At 36.1% G+C, this 25,442-nt stretch overlaps 2 protein-coding genes across 3 annotated transcripts in view; both read left to right on the top strand.

The window, feature by feature from the left end:
• The first annotated feature begins 1,716 nt into the window (after positions 1 to 1,716).
• Positions 1,717 to 2,870, top strand: LOC108045790. Its single transcript, XM_017125210.2, is given in 3 exon segments — positions 1,717 to 1,794; positions 2,102 to 2,377; positions 2,379 to 2,870. Coding segments are annotated over 3 exon segments (663 nt in total). The 5' UTR covers positions 1,717 to 1,791; the 3' UTR covers positions 2,763 to 2,870.
• Positions 2,871 to 4,244: 1,374 nt separating this feature from the next.
• LOC108045807 (adenylate cyclase type 5) overlaps positions 4,245 to 25,442 on the top strand; it is a 41,750-nt gene continuing 20,552 nt past the window's right edge. Inside the window, exons 1-7 of one of the 2 annotated variants that reach the window (XM_017125238.2) lie at positions 4,245 to 4,447; positions 8,710 to 8,891; positions 18,487 to 18,737; positions 19,331 to 19,591; positions 21,274 to 21,385; positions 22,997 to 23,151; positions 23,689 to 24,164. In XM_017125238.2, coding sequence (XP_016980727.2) covers positions 18,510 to 18,737; positions 19,331 to 19,591; positions 21,274 to 21,385; positions 22,997 to 23,151; positions 23,689 to 24,164 — 1,232 coding nt within the window. In that variant the 5' untranslated portion in view covers positions 4,245 to 4,447; positions 8,710 to 8,891; positions 18,487 to 18,509. Of the gene's footprint in view, positions 4,448 to 8,701; positions 8,892 to 18,486; positions 18,738 to 19,330; positions 19,592 to 21,273; positions 21,386 to 22,996; positions 23,152 to 23,688; positions 24,165 to 25,442 lie in introns of both variants that reach the window. The other variant, XM_017125237.2, reaches the window with a different exon arrangement.

Genomic DNA, 25,442 nt, shown 5'->3' with positions numbered 1-25,442 from the left:
TAGCTTTTCTATTACGCAAACTGGTGCGGGAGAAGTGGAATTGAGGAGCAAACCCACTGCGTTTTCGGGGCTGCGGCATTGCGGGGAAGTTTTTCAATTTCTACTAATCCTCGGTATGCGTAGCCAGCTAAAAAAAATTACATTGAATTGAACTGGGTGGAAAAATGAACAGGAGAGGTAGTTGATTTTGGGCATGTCGTAATAGCGGATCAAAAAAAATTGTAAGCATTTTTACTCCTTGTTTTTTTTGGGTTTTCTTTTTTGTTTGTTCGCCGCATTGAAGACTTAAATAAAAAAGCTGAAGACTTATTTTTTGTATTTCCTGAACCCACATAAAACGAGAACTCTGCACACCTCGCCAAAAATATATGTTTGAATATGCACATTCGCTACCATTTTTTTGGGTGTTAAAGGGTATAGAAAAGGTGCCCTAAAGAGCACTGTAAATATTATATGTTAGTTTATTTAAGCCATTGTTAAAATTTGGCTACTAAAAACAATGAAAAATAACATGATTCAAAAAGTTAATATTTTTTCGCACAATGATCATAAATAAAACAATAAATAACTTGTTCAAACAGATTTTAAATATTTTTGTCAGGGGATTTATTCTTAGCTAGCTGTGAAATATTGGTAGAAGTTTGCCCACATTCTTTATTATTTGTTCATTAGCACAATAGACAAATAACTTATAAGTAAATATATGTGTCAAAGTAATCACGATTTGGTCATAAGACTTTAAATTCTTATTAATAAGTTTTCAAGTTTATTTTCCCCGAATGTTTAGGGTATTTTAGCTCCTGTTTCCCAATGAAAACATTTCCCTTTGTGCTCTTTTTTGAGCGGTTAAAGATTGGTAGACTAATATTTTTTATTGGTAAAATGGATTTATGACAGCTTCAATTGGTTTATATCATGATTGAATATATTCTCTTTGGTTTTTCACTGCGCATAGGGCTTTCATTCATTCTTTCTTTTTGTGTTTCAGTTTCATTTTCGTTATGATTTCGATTTCGAATTGGAGTTTCGTTTTCAATTTCATCTTAAGCTGGATCAAAAAGTTGAAGAGCACTCGTTGTTTTGAACCCACACTTTTTACAGCACCGGTCAAGTGCGATAAGTCGGTTAATTGCTGTTGGATGATGCAGCAACAAATTACATCGATCCGTTGCGTGACTTCTCCGACACAATTCTGAGCGAAGAGGCATATTGTTTTCAGCACCGTCACTGCCGACCTGCAGTTGGTGTAATTGTTACAATGGCCCAAAACACTTGACATTGGCCCCTTACGATGGCGACATTGAAACCACGCTTCGAAGGCCCGAAACAATTTGATAAATATAGGAAAAATGTTGTTTGTAGAATGGCGGAAGGGAATGGGGTGGGGTAATCTCTAAGCAAAATATTGACAGATTCTTCGGCAATCAAATAGTGCAGAGCAAATGGGTAAACACATAAGCCGATCTCCGATCTCCGCGCTCCAAAACGCCGATCTTCAGATCTTTAACGATCAATGACCATTGTCAGGGCCCAAACATCGAACATCCGGCTGTGAACTTCGAACACGTCTGAAGACGCTTGGCCCAAAAGGTGTTTCGTCAAATGTGTTAATGCGGTTCGATTGCGTTCGATTGACCATCGAACTTCTTTTAGCCGTCTTGCTAATTTTTTGTATAAATAGTTAAAACGATTTCAACAGCAGCAGCAAAACCCAACCACAGCTCCAATAGATTGAGCAGGTCAGAACCAGATCGCAGGGCAAGTGAAGCAAACGTTAAAATTACAAGAAATATGGTAAGTCACAGTGCTTAAGTAATATGTAATAACTAGCAAAGCAACGATTTCCACACCTCAAAATTCAATAAAAACTAAAAAAACTGCATCGGATTTGTTAGTTTTAAAATATGTTGGTCTTTACATACAATTTTAATCTGAGTATTATAAAAATATTGCGATTTAAGTTTGAAAGGTATTTTATTTTAAATGAATTACACAATAGTAAATATCTACCTCTAAATACATTTTATTCCACTTATCAAGTTAACAAATTACCAAACTATATGTACGTGTTATATTTAATTAAAATATTTCTCAATTCCAGCAAGGATTCCAAGTGCTTTGCCTGCTGTTGGCTGCTGTGAGCCTGGCCAGCTGTCGTTCGGTGGTGCGTCGTGATGTGAGCCACCTGCCGCTGGAGTACCTTCCTCCAGTGGTGCTGCCACCTGTGCCCAGTCGCGATTATCTGCCGCCAGTAGAGCAGCATGCGGCCACCTTGAACCATGTGCTCCAGCCGCCCCGCGACTACCTGCCTCCCCTGCCACTAAACAACAAGTACTTGCCACCTGTGGTTGAGCAGGTGGAGCAGGAGCAGGAACCCGGAGGTGCCCACCACAACCGAGGTAGTAATTTCAGAAGAAACCACCACAGTGGAGCCAACCACCGAGGCAGTTATCGTCACCACCGAACCGCAGCAGGAAGTTGAGATAATCACGGAACCGCAGGAGGAGTTGGAAGTGAAGACCCTGGAGAAGGTGGAGGAGGTGCCCAAGGAGGAGCCGGAGGTAGAGTCCGCAGTGCTCCTGGACGATGGATACCACTATCGCACTCCCTCTGTGGTTCCCGACTTGCTGCCCGTGAAGGAGTACCTGCCTCCCCTGGACGACAATGCCGTCGTGGAGGAGCTGCCCAATGGCGAGGAGGACTCCTCCGCCCTCCTGGATGATGGCTATCACTATCGCTCCGTGAAGCGACTCCGCTTCTAGTCCTCAAAAGCCACTCGCTTTATTTTATTCCACTACGAATTTCTGTTTCTGTTCTGTGCGACACTTGTTGTTTAATTTTACAAAATAAATATACAAATACTTTGCCCACATCGATGGTTTTGACACGCAATTGGGAAAAGGGGAGACAAGGTAACTATTTAAAGTTGGGAAAAGCGAGTAATAACTAGTTGAAGTTTTACTTCTGATAAATGCGATGAGTAAGCAAATGGAAGCAACAAATTTGATAACATTTATAAGTTACTTGCAATTTAGAAAATGAATGTGAAGTTAAGCTTTTCGCTGCATTTTTATTTAATACAAACTAAATAAAACTCTCTCAGTTAAATCTGGCTTCAAGTCACTTACTATAAATAAGTGCATTATAAGTGGATTATTTACTTAATATATTAGGAACTCTAATACGTTTCTTAAATTAAATTCTTAAAAGTGTGTTTTTACTGTAACCTTTCCGGCATAAAAATAATCTTAGATTTGTTAAGTGTTTTCGAAGTGCCATCCCTTATCACGAATATACCCCCGTAATCCTTCTCCTACCCCGTAACAAGTCGATTGCTGCCGTGAACATTTCATTTATATTGATGACAGGAAATTAGAAAAATGTTTTCACAATGCGCACGAAACGTACGGAACGTGGCAGGGAACTCTTCACCGGGAGACATTGTCGCAGTCCTGCGAGGTCCTTGTTGCGTGAGCCTTGGTGGGTCTCGGCCCACTCTCAATTGATTTGTGGCCGCTTGTGGCTGGGTTTTATTGTTTTCTTTACGTGTTGGCGCTTGGCATACATTTTCATTAACCAATCTCGAGAAAGTTTTCCTGTTACCTGCAAGGCCCGCAGCGCCCTTTTCCCTGACAAGTTCAAGCCAGTTCAATAATTCAACAATTTTCCAATTGGCCGTATAAATATTTGAAAACTTTTAAATGTTATTGCTGTTCGGCGGGGTGTTTGTGTTGAGCCTAAATATAAATGGGATTTTTATGTTTCCGGCGGTTGCTGTTGTTGAATTACTTATGAATAATTCAATACAAGAAAACACAAAAATCGCTTGCCTACTTTTACGCGCAGTTGGAAAAAAATTGAAAGCAACAAGTGGGTGAGATTTTGTGGATTCTTTGGCTGCGCGTTCGTTTTCCCCCTTGAGATATCAAAAACAAATAAAAATCGAAGCCAAAAAGCTTCAAGTGCAATGCACTCTAGCGAATTTTTGTTTTTATTTCGTTTTGTTGGTGGTCATAAACCTCAACAAATCGGGGCCAAAACAAACACCTGTAAACAGTATCTGATTGAAAGAATCGTTCATGTTTCGTCGAGTGTTGAAGGCGGGAAAAGCTTGTGGAAAATGTAGGAAAAGCCTGCCGAAGCTTTGGGCATTCAACATTCGACGAAGCCACGACGAGGAAAATCGTATAAAAGCCGACCGCCAAGGAAAATTTAACTTAGTTGCGGGTTTATTATTGGCGAATGCGAACGGAGCGGAATCGACGGAAAATGCGGTCGGACTGAAGACAGTGCGAGCAAGTGAGATAAAGATATTCGTCCGAGCAACAGTGAAAATTGTTTAAAGGGCCATAGATACAAGATAATGCCCCATAGAGGAGAATTCCTCCTCTCCGCCATCCGATATGTAAAAATCATCCAGTGAAACCAAAGTGAAAGTGTGTGAAAGGTGAGAGAACGAGTCAGCAAATGTGATAATGGATAAACAACACAACTCCAGATAATATTGCAAAGTAACGAGTTTGCAAATGCTGGCTTGAAGTAATTACACAAATTGTAAACACAGAAATTGAAAGAGCTAACGAAAACATTAAACATTTTAAGTTTTAAAAATGATAAATAATTACAATTTATTAAAAAAAACTTTACAGCTAACAGTACTTTACTTAAAAATAAAACTTATACAATGATAAAAAGCTGGTTACAAATAAAAACGTTAATTTTCGTATAAAATCAAAAACTTATTTTCAAGTCTATAATTTCGAATATCTCAAGTGTTCTTTAAAGAAATTCATTACAAACGAAATACAGAAAAAATGTACATGTGCTGAAATTCAAGTAAAATGCTGTGTAATAATAATAAAGAATTATAAAAACGATGAACAATAAGTCCAGTCTTAAAAAAAACCCTATTTAATCGCGCAAATCAATTAATTAATAATCATATAAATTTTATTAGAAATAAAAACCAAAATTATTACAATAAGCAAATATTACTCAAAAACAAAATTCAACGTGAGCCATAAAATTATCTCCCACAAATCATTTACAAATATAAATCAAAATTACCATAAACAAAATCAGTCCGTGAATAAAGATGAACTCAAGGAGCCACAACAACTTGAATAAATCAAAATTAAATAATAATTAGGGCCATATTAAAATTGCAAAGTAAATTGAATAACCGAAATAGCTGTAAACCCAATTGCCTTGCAAATGCTATCGAAAGAAAAATTTTACACACTTAATTAAACCGCACAACTCTTAACGTTTCTCTACCTAACGCAATTAAAATGCAATTAATTTCTCAACAAATTTGCTGAGTTGAGAGTTAAAGCCGTCTTCTTGTGTTGCCTCTGGTTGGGCATTTTGAAATTTAATTTTAAATTGTCATTCCATTAATTCCATCTGATCTGACCAGTGGCAGTAACTCTATACAACTACTAGTTGGCTTAGCAGCTCCATTGAATTGCCATCCGCTCAAAATGCATTTTCCCTTATTTTTTCCTGCCAAAGGGCCTCTGATGTTGTTTGGTATTTGTTGTTCGGCTTTGTGGGTCTCAGCACAGAAAAGTTTATTAATAAAACGTTTTGCCTAACAAAGCACAAAAATGATAAAATAAATGCGACGCGGACAGGCAGCTTAGGGGGTTTAGGGGGGAGCTTGTGGGTGGTTGGGTGTTAAATGTCATTGTCAACGGTTTTTCATAGATTGGTATAGTAGTTTAAGGACTACGCGCTGTTCTGGATCAGGGATTTCTTTTTAATTCTATACAGCTAAAAATGGAATTTTAAATACCTTTTAAATTTCAATAAACTTTTTGGGAATAATAAAGAATATAAAATCGTACCCTAGTATATGTTTTTAAATTAAGTGCTATAATATTACAAAATTATTTACGTCTTAATTAATTGTCATGGGATTCTGAAACAAACAAATAACTGAATTTCTAAGAAATAAAAAATAATAAAGCTTGGCTTTGAAAAATTATCCTTATTAGAGAAATTAAAAAATTGTTTGGTTTTTAAAGTTATTGCAGATCTTAATTTTACTAAAATCGTGAAATCTAAACACACAGCAGAAATAAAACGAAGAATGAACGAATATATAATAAATATTAAATGTTAAAACACATTTTTTTAATGTTCTTCTATCTATTCCTATTATAATTTCTTTAGAAGTATCGTTTTCCCATTAAAAAAGAATTGCACACAAATTTGTGTTTGATTTGAAGTACTTAAACAATTTTAATTAAATTCTTTTGTGTTATAAACTTCCAACCCTCTTCCGCTGAGTACATGCCATGTCGATCAGACTCTTGCCATGTGTCAGCGTGCATCTTTGTGCCTGTTTCCGTGTGTTTGGCACGCTTTTTGTGTTTATTAATAACAAAGTAATCAGAAATTGTAATCTTCTCGCAAAGCGTATTACAGCAGTAATAACAATGGCAACATTGAACCGCCAGCCCGCCATAACCCCTCCACCCATTTCAATCGCAACCCACCCGACCAGCACCCCACCCCCGCCGACATTCTCATTCATTTGGCGATTTCAATGCGGGTTTATCTTTGCCGCTTGGCTGTCTTCACGGGCTGCATCCTTGAATCCTTGGATCCTTGATTCATTGTTGTTGCCGCCGCCGAGCACGCTTCCGGCTCAAGTATCTCTGTTTTTGTTATGACTCCCCCGCAGTGTATATATTTTCATATACTTATTTTCTATAGATTTGCTGTATATTTCTGTTTTTATTATTTTCTAATTTGACGCTTCATTTGTCGACGGACGATTTCGATTTATTTTGTTCTCTAACAGAAGGGTATTTTGTTTTTTTCTAGGAGTCGAAATCCTGCTTTCTTTCCCGTTTTGGTAATTTAAATTTTACTTGACAAATAAATGAATATTAGGTTAAAGATAACCTAATTTTGTATTTTAATTCACATAATTCAACAGATTTATATTTAAATAATTTAAATATTACAATTTTTTATGTTTGCTGTTTTTTTTATTTATCTATTAATTTGTTTTTAGATATGTGCTTCCATTATTGTCATTATATTAAACTTAATAAAAAATAGTTAACAAATCACCATTAAGTTTGATAGGGTGATTTATGTTTGGTTCTAAAAAGTCTCATTTACGCCTCGTTTTTTTCCTGTTCTTTTGTTCTTCCTGTTTTCTAATTTGACTTTTGTTGGGTGCTGATTTGAGCTTTGATTTTCGCTGACTGATTGGGATTTAGTTGATGGGGGAGTGACGGGATGAGCCAGTGGATGGAGGGGCTAGGGATGGATGTCGGGGCCTGTCCTATTGATGACTCGATGGCGTGTCTTTATGCCTCTCAATCATTTTGTTTGGCTTGGGTTCGTTATTTGTACACTTGCCTTTTTATGTAATTTCACCTATGTCAGTTTGTTTCTTGTTTTACCTCCTGCAATTTCTGTTTTGCCAATTTGCCCATTTCGTATGCAAATTGCCAGGCATTTGGTGTCAGTCCCAACACGATTTCCCCCTTCCCCCCCTATTCATACCGTTTGAGCCACTGGGTCAAAGTAATAAAGCAAACAAATTAATTTGATTGTTTTCACTCGATTCGCGGCAATTTGGATTCTGTAATTACTCCAGTACATTTTCTAAATTTAAGGTCAGTTGCATCTATTCGATGCAACAAAAATTGCAGTTTTATTGATCGAATACACCGCCAAAATGAAAAGAATTGGAAATAGCACAATCAGTTTTGCATTGCAATATCGGCACAAAGTAGGCATAATAAATAAATAAAGTTAACAACAGTTTCTATTTTATTATTTTCAAAAATGACAAGCCATGTTTACTTGTCTTTAAATGAAAGAAGTTATTTTGTAAATATATTCTTAATAAAATATGAGTTGCATTTCAAATGAACTTATTTTTCACATTCTGATACAATTTCTGTGGAAAGCAGTGGTGGTTGAATTTTAATTTGGAATTTCCTCGTAAAATTTGCAATGCACACTGCATTCATTAGGACCTAGAACATAACATTTATTATACGTAATTTGACTAATTAAGAGATGATTTTCTTGAGTTTACATAATAATTGTGCATTTTCTAAATGTTTCTTTTATTTAAGTTAAAGCAGAAGCATTAAAAACAATTATTCCATAAAATTAAAAATCTTAAATTAAGTAAATTGCCTCTGCCTGAAAATATGTCCACACCATAGAGTCTATATTATACACTCCTTTTTTAATATACTTCTTCAAAGCCTTTGCTATTCCTGTTCCAATTTCACAAAATACCAAAACAACCTTGTTTTCCAAGAACATTCCTTTTCAGCATTTTTGTTGGGTGTTTTGGTTACACGATTTAAAGACCCTTTTGGCCGCAGAAAATACATAAAAAACGAACTGTCAACCATAAAAATCTCGTACAATCAACAACATCAAGAACAACAACAATCAGACGGCGCCTACAACAAATCAGTTTAATTTGAATTTCTTTTTTTTCTCGTCCGCACGTGTGTGTGAAAAAAGAGAAAGTTTTTACACAGTTTATTTTCCCAAGACCTTTTCCATCGCCCATAATAAACAAAAACAAAGTAAAGAGCGATGTATCGAAAGGGAGTGAAAAGGGAAAATTAAATTTGAAATAATTATTTGAAATATTTTTCCCTTAAACGGGCATTTTATTTGGTATTCGTTAAAAAATGCGCACACTTTAAAGTTCAAAAGTTGGCAGCAAAACAAAGCGAAATAAAGGAAAACAAACAAGAAAAAATACGAAAATTCTTCAGATGTTGTTCTTTAATGCGTACGAAATACTCAAATAAATTATCATCAGCCTAATCAACATCAGCGTTATTATCACCAGGAGGAGTGAGGGAAGAAAGGAGAAAAACTTTTCGTCGAATAAGGTATGTATGCAAAATTGCAGGAAATAAATTCTGATTTGTTCCTTTTAATATAACCAAAACATTAAGTAACCTGTGGGGGTGTGGTTGTTGTCTTTTCGATTCGCTTGTTCCTTTGTGACTTATTTCATTTATACGCTGCCTGCCACTCTAAGCACTTAATTATTTAATTATGTTGAACGTCACACACACTCGGGCTTGTCCAAAAAGAAAGAGAGGAGTTTTTCCAACCAACCAGCACTACTTTAAGCCACTGAAGCCATCCCCCAACTCAACTACTGTTTGCGTTTATTTTAGTATTCCTTAGCCACTATTCCGTTTTGGCCTTCCACCTCCTGCGGTTCCCAGTGCAATGTTGGCTCTTTGGTTTATTTCCATTTCCGTTGTACGAGGCGTATGCGTAATATGAATATTTTTGTAAATTATTAAGTATACGTAATGAGATAGTAAATTTGTTCCCCAACCACAGGCAGTCAGTGCGGTTTAGTGTCAGAGATGAAAATTGCATGTGTTTCCCAGGTGGGCGAGGGCGTGTGTGAGTGTGTGTAAGTGAGTGTATGTCGGTGTGAGCCAGCAATTAGTTAAACACATAAGTTTATGCTCCATCAGAGGTGGAGTTCCGCACTTCCTGTGACCCCGACTTCCTGTAGTTTCCTGCCTGTTTGCTATGAACTCTTATCTCATAGGCTCGTCTTGGTCTTAGTGGGGATTTATGCAGGCTCATCTGACTTAAGATATGCTCGTTGGCAGGTAGGTAGGTGGGCGAGGCTCTGCTAAAACTTTGAGCAACTAAATGTCCTGGTGCGGCCAAAGATGGCCTTAAAAGTTTTTCCTCGGGTGTCTCAGTTATCTGACAGAAAGAGAAAACTTTATGGATTACAAAGAATTTATAATTGGAGTGAGTGTGATGTGAAAGCGTTTTAGGAAATCGATGGCTCAACGCAAATTAAAAATTCAACTTAAGCAAGGACTTAAAAGTAACAGCCAGCGAAACTTAAAAGATAATTGAGTTTAAAAAGCACTTTAATATTTTTGGTTTTAATTATTGATTTCAATTATTTTCATCATCTTCAGACTCTCCCTACCTGTATGGTATTTTACTCCATATCGAACCATATTCCATCTAATCTATGCCTAATTTGGGTGAACACATTACTAATTAGTTAGAATGTCATTAGCCCAAACCTTTGAGCACATTTACTCGACTGTAATTCATTAGATATACATGACCAAATGTGTCGATACTCTGCCTTGGGTTGAGGTTAATAAAAATAACATTAGACAGCAAAATATCTCACCTACAAATTTGTTAATTATAAGGATCCCATTTAGTTAAATTATATTATTTGATGTACTTTATAAAGGTAGTAAATAGGTTGTTTGGAAAGTACAATTAATTAACTTTCCTTTTGAATACATATACAAGTTACATTTATATATACTTATATATAGACACGCTGGTCATCTTTAATTAGTAATTGAATATTCGTCTGGCATCAGGCATATATCTCTAACCTTTAAAAGCCAAATCCAATCAGCTGTTGAGCGTGTTAATTTATTCATGGAATTATTTTTCTTGCTCTTCTTCACTGACCTACGGCCCATATTCCACTGCAGTCCCCTGTTCCTCGAAGTCTGTCTGATTAGTTAAAGGAAAATCCTCTTTTGTTTGCAGTCCACGCACGAATTCGATGGAAACTTCAAGGCGAGTCCCCAAATACCAAAATCCCCTATCCCCAATCTCCGATCCCCAACCCTGGCGGCGGAGCTCTCCGTTCAATATGTTTTCCGTTCGGCTGATGCTTTCTTTTTCTAATCCGAGACCATCTGGTTCAGCTTTAATTCCCCGGGCATCCTTTGACACATGAGTTGGAACTGTGAGTCCTTGAACTTTCAGCACTTTGTTGCTGAGGTACACAAATGTAATACAGAATTCAAGTTCAACTCAATTACTAAAATACAAAATTCAAGTTCAACTCAATTACTAAAATACAAAATTCAAGTTCAACTCAATTGCTGGCTTTTTGTCATGTCTAGGCCTTTTTGTTTGTTGTGAGGCACAAAAAACGAGAGAGAGTTCTCCTTTTCCGGGTGCAAATTCTCCACATGACTCTATAAAAATTGTTTCGCTGCGGCTTTTCCGGTTGCCAAATTAAACAAAAATAAAAAGAACAATGAACCGAACACGATTTTTTGTTTACTCAGCAATTGTCCATGAAAATGCACACAATATTTTCAATATAAACGCCAAAATGCAGCCAGATACGCAAGAATGTGTACTTATGTCTGCTATATAAACAATCATAAAGTTTGTGATTTATGCACCATTCAAAAGCATTGAAATGCAATCGAACGGAATTCGAATTGCTAAATTTTTGACTCTATTGAAAATGCAGTTCACTTAAACGTGTGTGCCAGTTTAGTAAAATGGAAATGAATGACGAACATGAATTGGTTGAGGAATTCCAGCAAGCTGGATAAACTAGATTTTTGTGGACTGTGGAAGTACAGCTTAAATGTTTTTTAAAATAAATAAAGAAATTGACTTTGTGATTCAAAATAAAATAAAGCAGTGGGCAAATATTTTGATAGGATAATTACTAAATAAATCTATCTACATGCTTTCATGCTATTTAGCAAATGCCAATCAATTTTAAATTTAAAGATTTTCTTTTATGCTAACATAAATAACATGAACTTTTCGATGTAATTTAGTGAGCAACAAAACAAAGCTGTAAATATTATACAATTTACATTGAATCAAAACTAAAAATGAAATCCAGTTAAATAATTTTTATGTTTAATCACAATCAAAGTCTCAATAAATATCTTTTGACAGTTTTAATTCTTTGTAAAATTTATGTATAGCTTTTATTGACACCTATTGATTAAAAATACCTGTGTGAACTGCTTTTATGGGTCGTCGAGCAATCAAAGCCTCGAGAATCGCCTTCAATGGTGATGTAGGCTGAGACATCGAAGGCGAAGGTTTCTGGGTCCTGGCTGCCTGCCAAATCGGCACTTGACATTGCCGAGTGACTCGGAGGTCCTCGGAATGTTCCATGCGCCGGATGACCAGAGGATGGGCCATAGCCCGCCTGCTGCATAACTTTAATGAAATTGCAACCGGCTCACAAACAATAAACAGGCATGGGAGGACATAAAAGGGCCGTTCCTGAACCGCAAACAAAATATGCAAAAGGGCAGGGAAACACTGGTGACTAAAGCCCCACGGCAGAGGGCTAAAGTCACTGGGCCAAGAATTGGCCAGGAACTGTGAGCTTTGGGCCACATGAGCACATGGTTCTAAGCGCATCGCATAAAGGGTAACGGATAATGGACTTAAAATAAACAAAGCCAACGGCAAGTGAAAGAGCGGGGCAAAAGAAAAGCGGACGAACAAAACAAGGGAAAACAAAAAATGGCAAGGAAGGATGGAAAATCGGACCAGGGAAACTGTTTTGCTTTGTTGCCGATGTACCCAGTGATCAGGAAAATATGTGAGTGGATTCAGTCTATTGGCTTTATTTTGGGGTAACTAAGTGAATAGCTGAAGTAATTCTAAGCAATTTTTTAAGTGGTCCTCAGACATATAGTTATATAATTTGGTCCAGAGAAATCCTGAAGTCCACTAAGTTTCTTCCGTACTTTTTGGAAACCTTTTAGTTTTTAAAACCGATTGTTTAAGTTTATAGAAATATTTAAGAATTTCTAAAGAATAAGTAAAAGATAAAGAAAGATACAAAAAATACTTGCAAACAGAAAATATTTTCTGTCTTGTGAAAGTATTATTTTAAGCGAACACATACTCTAATAATACCCATGAAATAAATACAATAAAGTGTAAAGTGAATTGAATTTTGGGTCTTATAAAACCATAAAGTTTTCTTATTAATTATTATTTGTTTACTTAATTATTTTTCTATATTTACTAACTACTGAGTATCTTCTTGTTGATCAGTCTCCTTTTGTATTGACGTTTCTCTTCACTGCTCAATGCACATCATCAACAATGAAGGGACTAAAGCTATAAACTGAGACAAAACGGTAGAGGAAGCAAGAGGGGCGATGTGGAAGGGAGATAGCATCTAAGGTTCAGGTAGGATTCGTCCGCTTGGCTTGGTTAACTTGGATCATGTCACAAATTAGTAAGTCATTTTGCCATCTTGTTTACCCATTTAGCTGCCTGAAAATCATTTTCCGCTTAGCCAACTGCTGCTGTTGGCAGTGAACTTTCCCATTTTCCCTCCACCACCCTTTGCCACTTTTTTTGGACCTCGCCCAATGCCTTTTTGTTCAAGTTTTATTACGATGCTCTTGACCGGTTTTATTGCCTTCAATATTTCTTGCATATTCTGGCCACAACTCATTCAGCAAATATGTGGGTTCTGTCTGGCATTTGGCTTTTGGGGTTTGTTTTAACAAATTTATAAGCTAAACAAATTTATGCTCGTTGCTTCGCGTTCCCCACTAGCTGTATTAATTATGAATGTTATTCTAGACCATTCTATTTCAACCGCACATATTCATGTTTTTGGGCTAAGAGGAAATACCTTTTCCATGGAAATAATTCGTTTGGTTTCAAGAGAATTTTAATTGACGAATTGCCTAGACCTTGAGTGGAATTTCAGCAAGGATTGCTTGATTGAGTACTTAAAGTAAAAAAAATCCCAAGAGAAATTTTATTACGAATTTTAGGTTTATTAAAAGTATTTTTTTTTATTTGAAACAGTTCTACAAAAATTTAATAAATAAAATATTGTTAAATAACCGATTTATTAGCTGTTCTAATAAATTTATATATTTATATGTATTTGTTTTTACAATCATTTTTTTTGGATTCTCTGGAACACATTTGTCTTTTTATGGGTCAAGTTAAATAACATTGTGAGTGTCTATCTCTGTTTGCCATTTGATAAGTCAAAAGCTTTTCTAGCTCACATTGATTTATGCTCACTGCCAGGGCCAATTTTAGATTCGCACACGCATTTGGACCTAAATACTATCTCTCGGCCCGGCTAATGAATTCGTTTGGCAATGTAAATTTCCTCCCAAAAACACCTCAACACGTCAAATTAAATGCAAACATTATACAAAACGCCCAAAGATGACGATGCGTAAACAAAAAGGCAGCAAAGACCAAAAACATCAGGCACGTCGCAGCATAAACATTTGGCGGTGTCTAAAAATATACATATAAACACCACTGTGCGAAATATAAATTTTTGTAGATAATTTAAATTGCACATAATAATCTAAATAAAATCTAAATAGATTCTTTTGATTAAAAATCCATAAAGTTTAAGTAATGATATTACAAATATTGTTTTTCACTTTGTCACCAGCTTTTTGAACTGCACGTAAGAACATTATTTAAATCCAACGTTTTAAGCCAAATAAAAAATTTATTATAAAACTTAAAACTGATTTGAACTTTACTAATATCAAAAAGAAAAGTAATATAAAATAAAATTAGTCACTTAAACATTGATAATATCAAATTGAAACATGTAATAACATGAGTTTTTCAAGTTAAACTAGCAAAAAATAAAGACCATATTCAACAATTTGTACTTAAACAATTACTTAAACAAGAACTTTGAATTTAGTGATTAGGGATTTTTTTGAGTGCATTTGTGGCGTGTGTTTATGAGTGGGTAAGTGTTGGTCGCACGTGTGTGAATGCTGGCTTCACTTACTATATTTAGAGAGAACTTACCTAGAGGCCGGAAAATTTGTGGTTAATTGGAGGGGGTGGTGGAGGTGCTGATACAGGGGGTGTGTTGGCAAGGGGTGGGACAGTGGGTATTGGCAAATGCCTCCAGCTGTTCTGATGCCCGGTTAATGAATGAATATGCATGAGGAGGCGTGAAAGAGAGAGCAGCCAAAGCTCCCACACAAACTCTTTCGGTCTCATTTGGTGCTGCATTTTTCTCATTTTTTCGGGGTATATTGCACATTTAATCTTTACTTCGCGATCGCAACAAATTTCCTATTTTGTTTAATAAATGCCACAAGTTTGATAAGCCATACAACTAATTTAAAATTATCCAAATAATGCAAATTTAAGTCACTACAAGAATGTTCATACCTGAAAAATATAAAAATATATATATATAATACAACAAATTAAACAGAAAGTTACTATAACCTTAAAATAAATCAAAATAAATGGAAGTTTAAAGCTCTTTGTATTAATACTTTATATCATTACACAAATTAAATAAAAATTTCAAATACCAGGTACTCCATAGTCTGGACAATTATCCAACAATTGAGTATCCCTCCTTGTTTTCCATTTACACATGTCGCGTTTTTTGCGAGGGTGTGGGCGAGAAAAAGTGCTGCCCTCATTAATTTGCTTCGCTTATCAAATTGGTTTTGTTTTTATTAATTTTTGTTTGGCTTGAAGCTAACAGAAAAGTTTACCCTGCTGTTGTTGCTGGGCTTTCTTGTTTTGCCTGCGATGGTGTTTTTGTTGCCTGCACAATATTTGCCAGACCATTAGCGCCATTAACATAATGAATTGCTATTGGACTGCGGCATCGATAGAATCGAATCGAATCGAAAATAACCGAGGCGATATACCATTATTTCCTGCATGCCGAAACTGTTTGCTCGCCATTTACCTGGTGAGGTGTGTAAATATTCTGGGAGTGGGGACAGCGGAGCGATGACATTGATTTAGTGGGAGTTTTCAGAGGTATTGTTATATTAGAAATGCAAACAATGGATAAGCGTATGAAGTTAATATGGATAAGGGTGTATTGATGGTTGCAAAGGAACAAATTTATGGCAGTATTTCTGCGGAAATTTTTGACTATCAATTGCGTTGAAATGCCCTTTACCAAAAGTTAGGAAAATAACAGTCGTTGTGTAATAATATTTTTTAAGTTTAAGTCTTAAACTGTGCTTTAATTATTTACAGATTTAAATAAAGCAATACAATTTGAATAACACCATGGGAATAAGTAATAATATTAGCAAAGATACTTCATTTCTACACTGATTGCTAATGATTTGCAAACTGTGCATAATGATAAACAATTTCTCTTCTGGGTCAGCCTGTGATTAATCATTTGATTTAGCATTCCAAAATTATAACTTTTGATTGATTACGTACTCAGCTGTTGCCTATTATCCCCAAAGAGCCAAACAGTTCAAGCCAATTAAATCCGTTTGTATCCTGCTATCTGTCAGCAGGCCATTCACAGTCTCCTTCGATTTGGAAAAGTCCGAGAGGTAGGCGTAGGAAAATGCAAAATAGCTTAGACTTAAGCCACTGAATGAATGATTTCTGAAGGCAGCCATAAGTGTCGAATGACAGATGATGACGACATTTATGAGCTTTCGTTAAGGAGTCTTTTCAATTTCTAGGGCAACGTCTCTGGAGATTTCCCCACTGCTTTTCCTCCCTTGAAGTTATGTTTTCCTTTGCCTATTTTGCATATGAGTGGAAAGTTGGGAAAACTTGTGATTTTTTTTAGTTTCGATGCGGAAGAAAACTTTGGCCACTTTTGGTGTATATAAAGCTGTCACTTTAGTTTTAATATTTAGGAAACTTTTCTTAATTAGCTTAGCAGAGTTTTCATTCAGCGTATTTCATAAGGAAAATCTAAAGTTGGTTTCAGTACTTTCGATTTATTGATTACTCAATTTATTTGATAGTTCCGTAAGAGCATTCCAAAAACTCCAGGAAAAGTTAATTAAGTGTTAAATTGCGCAACCTTTGACCTTATTCTGTTAATACTACTTGAAATATACAAATATGTATTATAAGCAGAATTAAGATATATGACTTATTGTTTTTGTTATGAGCTTCGGGTTTTTTCCTCCGCATAATTTTACTTCTCGGTGGGTGGCGAAAATGTTTAACTAAATGAAAAACGAAAAACTCTTACTGACAAACTGATTTCTGAGAATTTCCAAGGAATTTCTTAAGTGAATTTGGGCGAATTGTTTGTTGTGTTACTTGATAGGTTCGTACAATACTTCTGCTTGAACTCTTTGCAATCCTTCTTTAACATTCGTTTTTCCATTGAATTTTTTGTTAAATTGTTCGTTGTTGAAATTTTTTTTATATTTTTTGGTAACAGCAAAACAATTTGTTTATAGCACGCGGAGCGTTGTGTTTTTGACATATTTATGCCGTTGGCCAGGCACTTGTGTTCGGCCTTTTCCCTTTCCGCTCCGCCGCCCCTTTGGCCGCCTGCCACGCCCTCTCTGCCCTGTATTGGCAAAGTTTTCAACGCCGCCTCTGGCTAAAAACAAAAGCCGACAAAAGGCAAAAGACGTCGACGATGAAGACGAGACGATGAAGAGCCAAGAAGCCGGCGAACAGCGAACGGCGAACGACCTGTGCCTAACTTTAAGACTTTCCACAATGGAAGTTTTCCCTCAAACAGCTTACTTTTCTTTTATTTCCGATTCTCCCTAGCCGTTTCTCACCCTGCTTTTGTTTTCTTGTTGTCTGTGGCACAGTTTTGTTTGGAATGCTAATGAAACCGTGCAGTTTGACTATATTGGGAGGTTAGGCTCTATTTTTATAATTAAAATAAAGGAAATGTAAAGTTTAAGCTTTAAAATTGTAATATTAACGATCTCCGAGTTTTTATTTATTTATATAAAATATTTTTTTGAGTTTTAAAAATAAGAAAATATTATTTTGTTGTTATAAATTGTGTTGTTTTTAAATTTGAATAATAGGTTCCATTTTACAATCCTCTACATTGTTATCTTCTTGGTTTTATATATGTGCTATGTCATTTAGTATATTATCCCCTTTTATTTGAGTTCAAGCGCCTAAACTTTAAAATAAAAAAAAGGGTAATTTAAATGTTAAAGAAACCAAATTAATATGTTGTTTAAATTTATTTATTGGAAGTTTAACAAGCTATATTCCTTATTGTGTATATTTTTAGGACCTGCTGAACCTCAGTCCCATTTGTCTGCATATTGCAAACAATGATTTCAGCATGCCATAAATATAAGACAATCTTAGATTTCAGTCTCCCAGCTCATCTGCAGTATATCTTAGATAATCTGCTGTACTTTAAAAGGGTATTAAAACTTCGCTTGATCGCTGATAAATTTCTTTGCATTTTCTTTTTCCGACTTTTTGTTTCATTCGAAAATTTAACAAACAATCTGAAGTTGTACTCGTTCTGGCCCTACCCATCTCTTTCTGTTTTGATAGGGCCTTGCGTGTCTGGCGAGCATTTCGTGAGACTTAAGTGGGCCGGCACCCAAAAACAAAAAACCAAAAAAACCTTAAAAACGCTTGTATATATATGTATGTACATGTAGAAGTGGGCGCTGGGGGAATCCGAAAAGTAGATACGATATATTTATTGGCGGCGTCAGTTTGCGATGCTTTTTTGCGGGGGCGGCAGTTTCTGTTTGAGTTGCTTTGTTTTGGGGTTTCCTTCTGCCTTTGCTTGTGCAAAATCGAATTTATTGTTTTAATGCCATTTTGTGTCGCTGTCGAGCGCAAAAATTGGCAATTTGTTTAGAAATTAGCGCACTGCCACTCGTTCTTTGTGCCTCTTTTAGCATGTAAAATGAAAATCAATTTCATTTCCCCAAGTCTTCGTTTCAGCGCCAGGGATTCGCGGGAGCCAAATGAGTGGAGCGGCGGGAGCGGGAGTGGGAGCGGGGGCAGGTGGCCCAGGTGGAGTGGGCGGTGGTGCCACCCACATCTTTCGCTCACTGTCATCGGAGAGCCAGAAGCGGGAGTGGTCCAAACGCCTTTCCCTCCGGGGAATGCGCCACGGAGTGGGCGGCAGCGGAGGAGGATCCGGAGGAGGCCCTGGCACTACTGGAACCTCAAGCCTGGCCAGCAGCAAGGAGGTGAGCTAATTGACCCCAACATCCATAAACACAAAATCATTGCGCAATGGCACATTGGGGAAATGGGAAAGACCTTAGTCCGTACACTCTTAATAAAAGTTTTGAGATTTGAAGTACTTTAACACATAATATAGTAATATATTTTAAATATAGTAACCTAACTCAGATATATTTTAAGAGTTTTCAGATTTTCGCATATATGATATTAATCTTTTGTACAGTTAAAAATTTGTTAAATCAAGTCTTTTTGATTTATTTTAAAATGGAAAAAGATAAAAGCCTCATATTGTTTTTGTTCCATCTTTTCGAATTTTCACCAAACCCAAGCCGATGTTTATGATAAGTTTCTGATAACTATATAATAAAAGCTTTTCATTTTTTTTTTGATTTTTTGCTCTAAATGTTCGTTTTCTCGAAATTTCATTGAAAATGAATAATAATAATTTTTGAGCTAAGTATTTTAATTAATTTTGAAAATAAGATGGCACATTCGGACTTAAGAATTCAAATGAATTATTGATTTTAAATGTTATTCTCAATTTTAGTTGCTCTTTTCATCAGTGTTCTCACACTTCCATTACGTCTTTTTACAGGAGAGCAAGCACAGAAAGTTCTTCAGCCGCTCTGCCTCCCTGCGGCAGGCGGGGAGCGGGGGCGTGGGCAGCCAGCAGTCCTCCATGGAGCTGCATGTGCCCGGCCAGGATGGAAAGGGCGGGGGAGCCAACTCCGGAGCGGGCTCACCGCAGACCCAGACCCAGCCGTCCACGCCCAAGAAGTCCAACTGGGAGGTGATCGAACATTTCAATACGAGTGCCAAGGGAGGCAAGGCCATGGTTAGCAGCAGTTTGATTGCGGTGAGTACGCGGGGATTCTGGCATCAATTAATTTGCCCGTCTAATGGATGGAACGTCGATGGCAGGCTTTGGCTACCCACCTACCCATCTCAACTCCACCTGCTCTGGGACTTAAATATTTAATTTATTTGTGCCGCAAATAAGCCGGTCCCAGCTAAATTTAAATACAATTTCATTGATGACTGAAGTTGCTAATGCGAAATGAGAAGGGACGAAACATTTCACTTCGCCCTGGGAAATTTATATAAAGTCAAACAATCTGGCACAAACAAACCGGCTGCATGTCAGATATTTTTGCTTTAATTAAATTTATTGTTTTATCGTAATCGATGCCGAAATTGGCCTTGAGGGAAAAGTCCTGTGGCCAGATGAAATAATTCCAAGTATTCTCAACACATTTTTTTCTTAATTCTGTTTGAATTAATTTCCGCTTCATTGGATTTTGAGTGATGGATAATATAAATAGTATAAATTACACATATTATAATTATAGACTTTAGTAACTTATCTTATTCAAGATTATGTTAGCATTTCGATTATGTTTCTTTTAATTAAAAATCCTAATGACCTTATAAGTAAGCTTTTAACTGTTAAAAGTATAAGTTTATAAGTAAATACGTATTACTTACCAAAATAATCAATAAGAAACTAAGAATACACTATTTTTATTTGTTTTTCTATTGGTTAGAAATTTCCTATTTAGAAATTTGTTTACAACTAAATATTTAAGAGTTCAAATTTGAATTAGGGAGGATGTGTTTTTTTTGAGCTGAATAAAATAGTTCATTTTATATTAGGTGTTATAATGTTATGGTTACTATTATATGTTTACCTTATTGAAAAGCGTAATGAATGTTGCTGTTACTATTAAACGAGTTTTTAAGCTTTCTCGTTATTATATCTACTTGCTCTCAATAGTTTTTATGATACGTTACTTTATATAAACATGTTTTAATAAAACTAACAAGCCATGTCCTGGAAAACGAAGTCACTCTCACACATGCAGGCAAACACGCACACACGCTTGGCTAAGCCGACATGCACAGGGGGCCACTTAACAACTGCACACGTGTGTGTGAGAGCATTTCTATTTGCGTTCGTTGTTAAGAGTCAATTGACAAAGTTTAGCAAATTGAAAAGGCAAAAAAAGTGGGAGAAGCGAGAAAAAAACATTTCTGACATTCAAATGGGCGGCAATTTGCTTAAAAACGCCGCGGGGATCCAAACACACTTGCCACTGTGTGTGTGCGGTTGTGCTGGTGTGAGGGCGAGTGTGCATGAGTGGGGAAAACGTTTAGTTCAATTGTTTGCAGACCAAACAAAAAATCATTGCATACTTACAAGAGCCAAATGAATATTTTATGTGAATAAAAAAGTACAAGCATATTTATTAATTTTATAATTAAACAGGTGATAAAAATAAATGCTATGAATAAAAGCAGGAAATAATTAAGTATTTGCGGAGTCACTTAATTGACATTTTCCTCATTTACATAATTAATTTAGAAATGACGTTTTTATTGGTTTAATTATACACATCAGTAAAATGTTTTAAATATCAGCAATAAAAACCAACAAGAAAGTATTGTTTTAGGTATAATAAAATTAATGAAGTATTTAAATGAGATTTTATACCTTGCAGCGCTAATAATATAATTATTTCGCTCATTTAACCCCAAAAGGCTGGGATTACGCGATGCAACATAGACGAATCCATGGACTCCACCAACTCCAGTTCCACCTGCCATAGTCCCATGATCTACCAACGTGACGAGACACAGCTGTTGCAGCCAGGTAAGAAAAATGGAAAAATGTGGGAAAAATCTTGGGTAATAGGAAAGCGCTTACCTCTCCTAACGGGGCTACTGAGGGTCAATAAACATACCAACATGCACACACGTCTTCCTTTGTGAGAGAAAGGCCCACATTTCACCCTCACCACACCGCTCAAAATGTCACAAGTTGATTGTCATTGTCATATTGAATTTGACGAGGCTATTTCGCAGTCTCGTCCCTTTTTTCTCGTCTCACGTTTCCTCGTCATTGGCATTTCACTCACATATCGCCCGCCTTTTCCCCCTTCAAGGTTGCCTTGGATGCCCCACCCCCATATCATCGCCCCAGCTTCCATCACCCCCCACCCAGATTTATTTTAGTTTGCGATTTCCGTGAAAGAACCGAGCCAGTCTTTGGTTTTCCTTGGCTTCGATAGACATCTGTATAGAGCAAGCTGCGTAGATTTCTATGGCAATTTACATAATCACGTTTGGCATTTATTTATTGATGCATATAAAAACATACTCCGAAATCCATTCCACTCCTCCAGTCTCCCGGTTTTTGTGGTTGTTGTTTTTTTGCATTGTGGTCAGAGCACGGGACAGTTGAATGATTTTAATATGCCGATTTGGCTGACGTTCTCCATTTTACAATAAAATATTTTATGGCTTTGTGTGCTGCATTTGAAATCAAGGTTTCCATTCTCAGGAAGAGAAATGTCAGGAGCATTGACGATGATGTTCCACACACAATGGCTGGTAAATCGAAAATGTGTATAACACGTTAAGCGAATGAATTGTACTCGATGTCACAATGGCTCAAGAAATATGTTTATGTAGGTGGAGGGGTGTCTTGACAAACTTCGTTAGGTTTTGGCTCCCAAAAAGATACATAGAATGCGATCATCAAGTTAAGAAACAATATTTATGTAGTTTACGGGTCACAATAATTAATAACGTACATTTTGAATACAATTTCACACTTAAATTGTTATATTCAAAGTTAATTGTAATAGTTTTAAAGTTAAAGGCTTAAGCAGGCTTAACATATTTATCCCTTTAATTAGGCATTTTGCAAACGAAGGATTGCTAAACGCTTATGAATAAATCATTTTCATGTTTTTGTTTATTTGAATTAATTGGACTGACAAATTTGATGATTAACATAAATGCACAGCACCTGATATAAAAAGTCAGTTAATATACAAAGTCAACGATAGCTTATGCGAGATTTTACGCACAGAACTATTTCATTGAACAACCAAATTGCATTTACCTGCCCATTCACACATGTTATTGACTATTTACAATCAAAATTCTCCTGCGACTACCAAAACTTTCCAATTTCATGCTGTTTTGGATTTGTAACTACAATTTCCATAATTTTAATCTCTTTCAAAGCGTTTTGTATGGTTGCTCAAATGTGAAACTGCAACAGCTGTAATTGTACTTGCAAATTCGCCTTGCAATTGGCAATTGTTTTACGGGCTAATTGCAGATGAATTTCAGTTACAGCTTAGGCTGGGATAACTTTCTGGCTGGGGTATTAATTAATTTGGATTTTGTGCAGGGGCATATTCATGGGCCTTGGATGGAGAACTTTGCCGCAATTGAATGAATCTGATTTCAGGGGATGCCGGCAATGTGGAGGCCAACATTCCAAATCCGGGCGGTGGAGGATCCGGTCCTGGCAATGGTCCTGTGAGCCCCAGCATTTCCTTCTGGTTCCGTTTGAACCGCATCATCCTGCGCCTCTGCTCCACGCACCAGTTCAAGAATCTCCAGGTAAGCTACTTACGTTCCGAGCTAAGCGTGAAATCCTTTGCCCAACAAGTTTCAATTCCTCCTCAACCACCATCGTTCTTTGAAACTTTTTCGCCTGCTTTGCTTCTTGGTTTGATAAACTTTTTTTCCCAGCACTTGGCAAAATGGTTTTCAAAAAATACTTAATAGCTTTAAAAATGATAAAGCTCAAATTATGTTATTTCTCATTTTAATTTTTTGGTCTTAATAAAAATGTATTGTCTAAGTCCTGATATTTAGAAGGATTTATACTTGTAATACTGATTAACAATTGTTTTTTAACAATTGTACTCACATTGTCTAACACGGCATTTAAATTTTAAAAATGCTAAAGATTTTTAACATTTTATTAACCAATTTGATGCCGTTATACATAATTTTTTTATTTTAAACAAAAATTACCTTATACTCTCCAAAAACGTTTAAATTAAAATTTTATAATAGCTATACAAAATATATTATCTAAACACTAAAAATAATTAATTCCCTGAGTGTGTTTTCTTTGCCATTTCCAATCAGGTTGAAATGCTTTATCAGCGCTATTTTCTGCGTATGAACCAGAGCAATACGACGCACATTCTGGCGCTGCTATTAGTCCTGATTTTGGCCCTGTCCTGCACACATTTGGTCTTTACCACGCTACAGTTGCAACGCAGCACCTCGCTGCTGTTGGAAATCAGCGAAATAGGACTGGAGGCAAATGCGACAGGGGGCAACTTGACGACCACCACAATGAATCCAACGGCATTACGGGGTCAAATGGCCCAAAGCGGGAGCTTCGTTGCGGGCCTGACCCTCGATTCCAATGGCAGTTGGGCGGTCAAAGAGGAGGGTGGCTCTGATTTGAAATACGCCTCTAACCGCGGCCTCGCCGATTTTCAAGCGGACGATAATGGGCAAACAAGGAGGCAGTGGCGCAGGCAGAAGCGCAAACATTATCGACGGCTCCACAAGCACCGCTACAAGCACAAGTCACACCAACAACATCGCACCAGGTGAGCATGGATGCCAACTATTAACGTAGAAAAGTAGCTAAAGAAATAAAACCCCATTAAGAAAGTAAGAAAAAGAATAGAAATCTTAAGAAGCTTAAATTGTGGTTTAAGTTAATTTTAAAAAAGAATAATTATGGGAATACATTTTAATTATTTTTATTTTAATTTATCCATGAAAAAATATATGAAAACATTTATTTGAACTTTATTACAATGACACCACTATTGGCTCTTGAACATTTTCAATTGGCCTTTTATATTTAGTTACAAAATTAAATTATATCATCTAAGACTAAGATTTATTTTTTGGTTAAACATATTCAGAAGTATATTTTATTATAACATATTTACAAGCCGTATTATGTGAAAAGCGCTTGCTTTATTAAACAGAACAAAAACAATTCAATAAGTCATTTGGAGTTGGCTATAAAATAGCAAACAAATCGTCACTGTTTCTGAAAGTGGTTTGGTGTAATATAGATGTGTATGAAGAGGGCAGTTTTGACAGGTCCCCCAACCGACAATGCGTTTTTCCCGAAAGTCGATTCGTATTTTGCACAGCTCGCATTTGAGGTTTTACTCTGAGAGCTCCCCTGAAATTCAATCAAACAACTTTAGGCTGCCCAAAAGAGCTGAGCCCATAAAAGTATGTCCAAAGTAGGCTCAAATTGAATTTAAAGCATGCTGCAGGGGCTGAAACAAGTTAAGCTTAAGAAAAGTAATTTTAGCAAAAGCAAAGGCAAAGACCACATTTGATCGGAGGGAATCAATGACAAGGCTTAAATCATGTGCGAAATAGTGACTTCAAATTGGTTTATAGACACATTTAATGATGATTTATTTAAATTGTTAAACGAATAGGAAAATGTTTCTTTGATGCTTCGAATAATATTATCAGAAAGAGTAATCAAAGGATACGTAATTAAAGCCTCAAATTTTAGATATAAATTTTGAAATCACTGCTGAAAAATACATTTACTTCAATCTTAACTTAAAATAAACTTTACGCTAAGAAATTAACCAATACTTTTAAAATATAAGAGAAAGGAACATGTTTAAATTCAAAGAAATTTTTCTTGAGGTTATTATATAATTAAATTCAAATAAAAAAGCCGAGATGAACACAAATAGCTACAAGAAATATAGAAGTGAATTTTGGTGGTCAGTGAGCTGGCAGAAAAATAACACAAATTGGTATTTTGTGTTTTCTCTCTGACCACCTTTTGCAATTTATTTTTACACAAATATTTGTCAGCAAATTGGATAGTGAAATAAATA

This window comes from Drosophila rhopaloa, unplaced genomic scaffold (genome assembly GCF_018152115.1).
Source record: "Drosophila rhopaloa isolate 14029-0021.01 unplaced genomic scaffold, ASM1815211v1 contig_47, whole genome shotgun sequence".
In the NCBI taxonomy this organism is placed as follows: domain Eukaryota; kingdom Metazoa; phylum Arthropoda; class Insecta; order Diptera; family Drosophilidae; genus Drosophila; species Drosophila rhopaloa.
The sequence above is the reverse complement of the archived record's forward strand: the minus strand, read 5'-3'. Positions and strand labels throughout refer to the sequence as shown.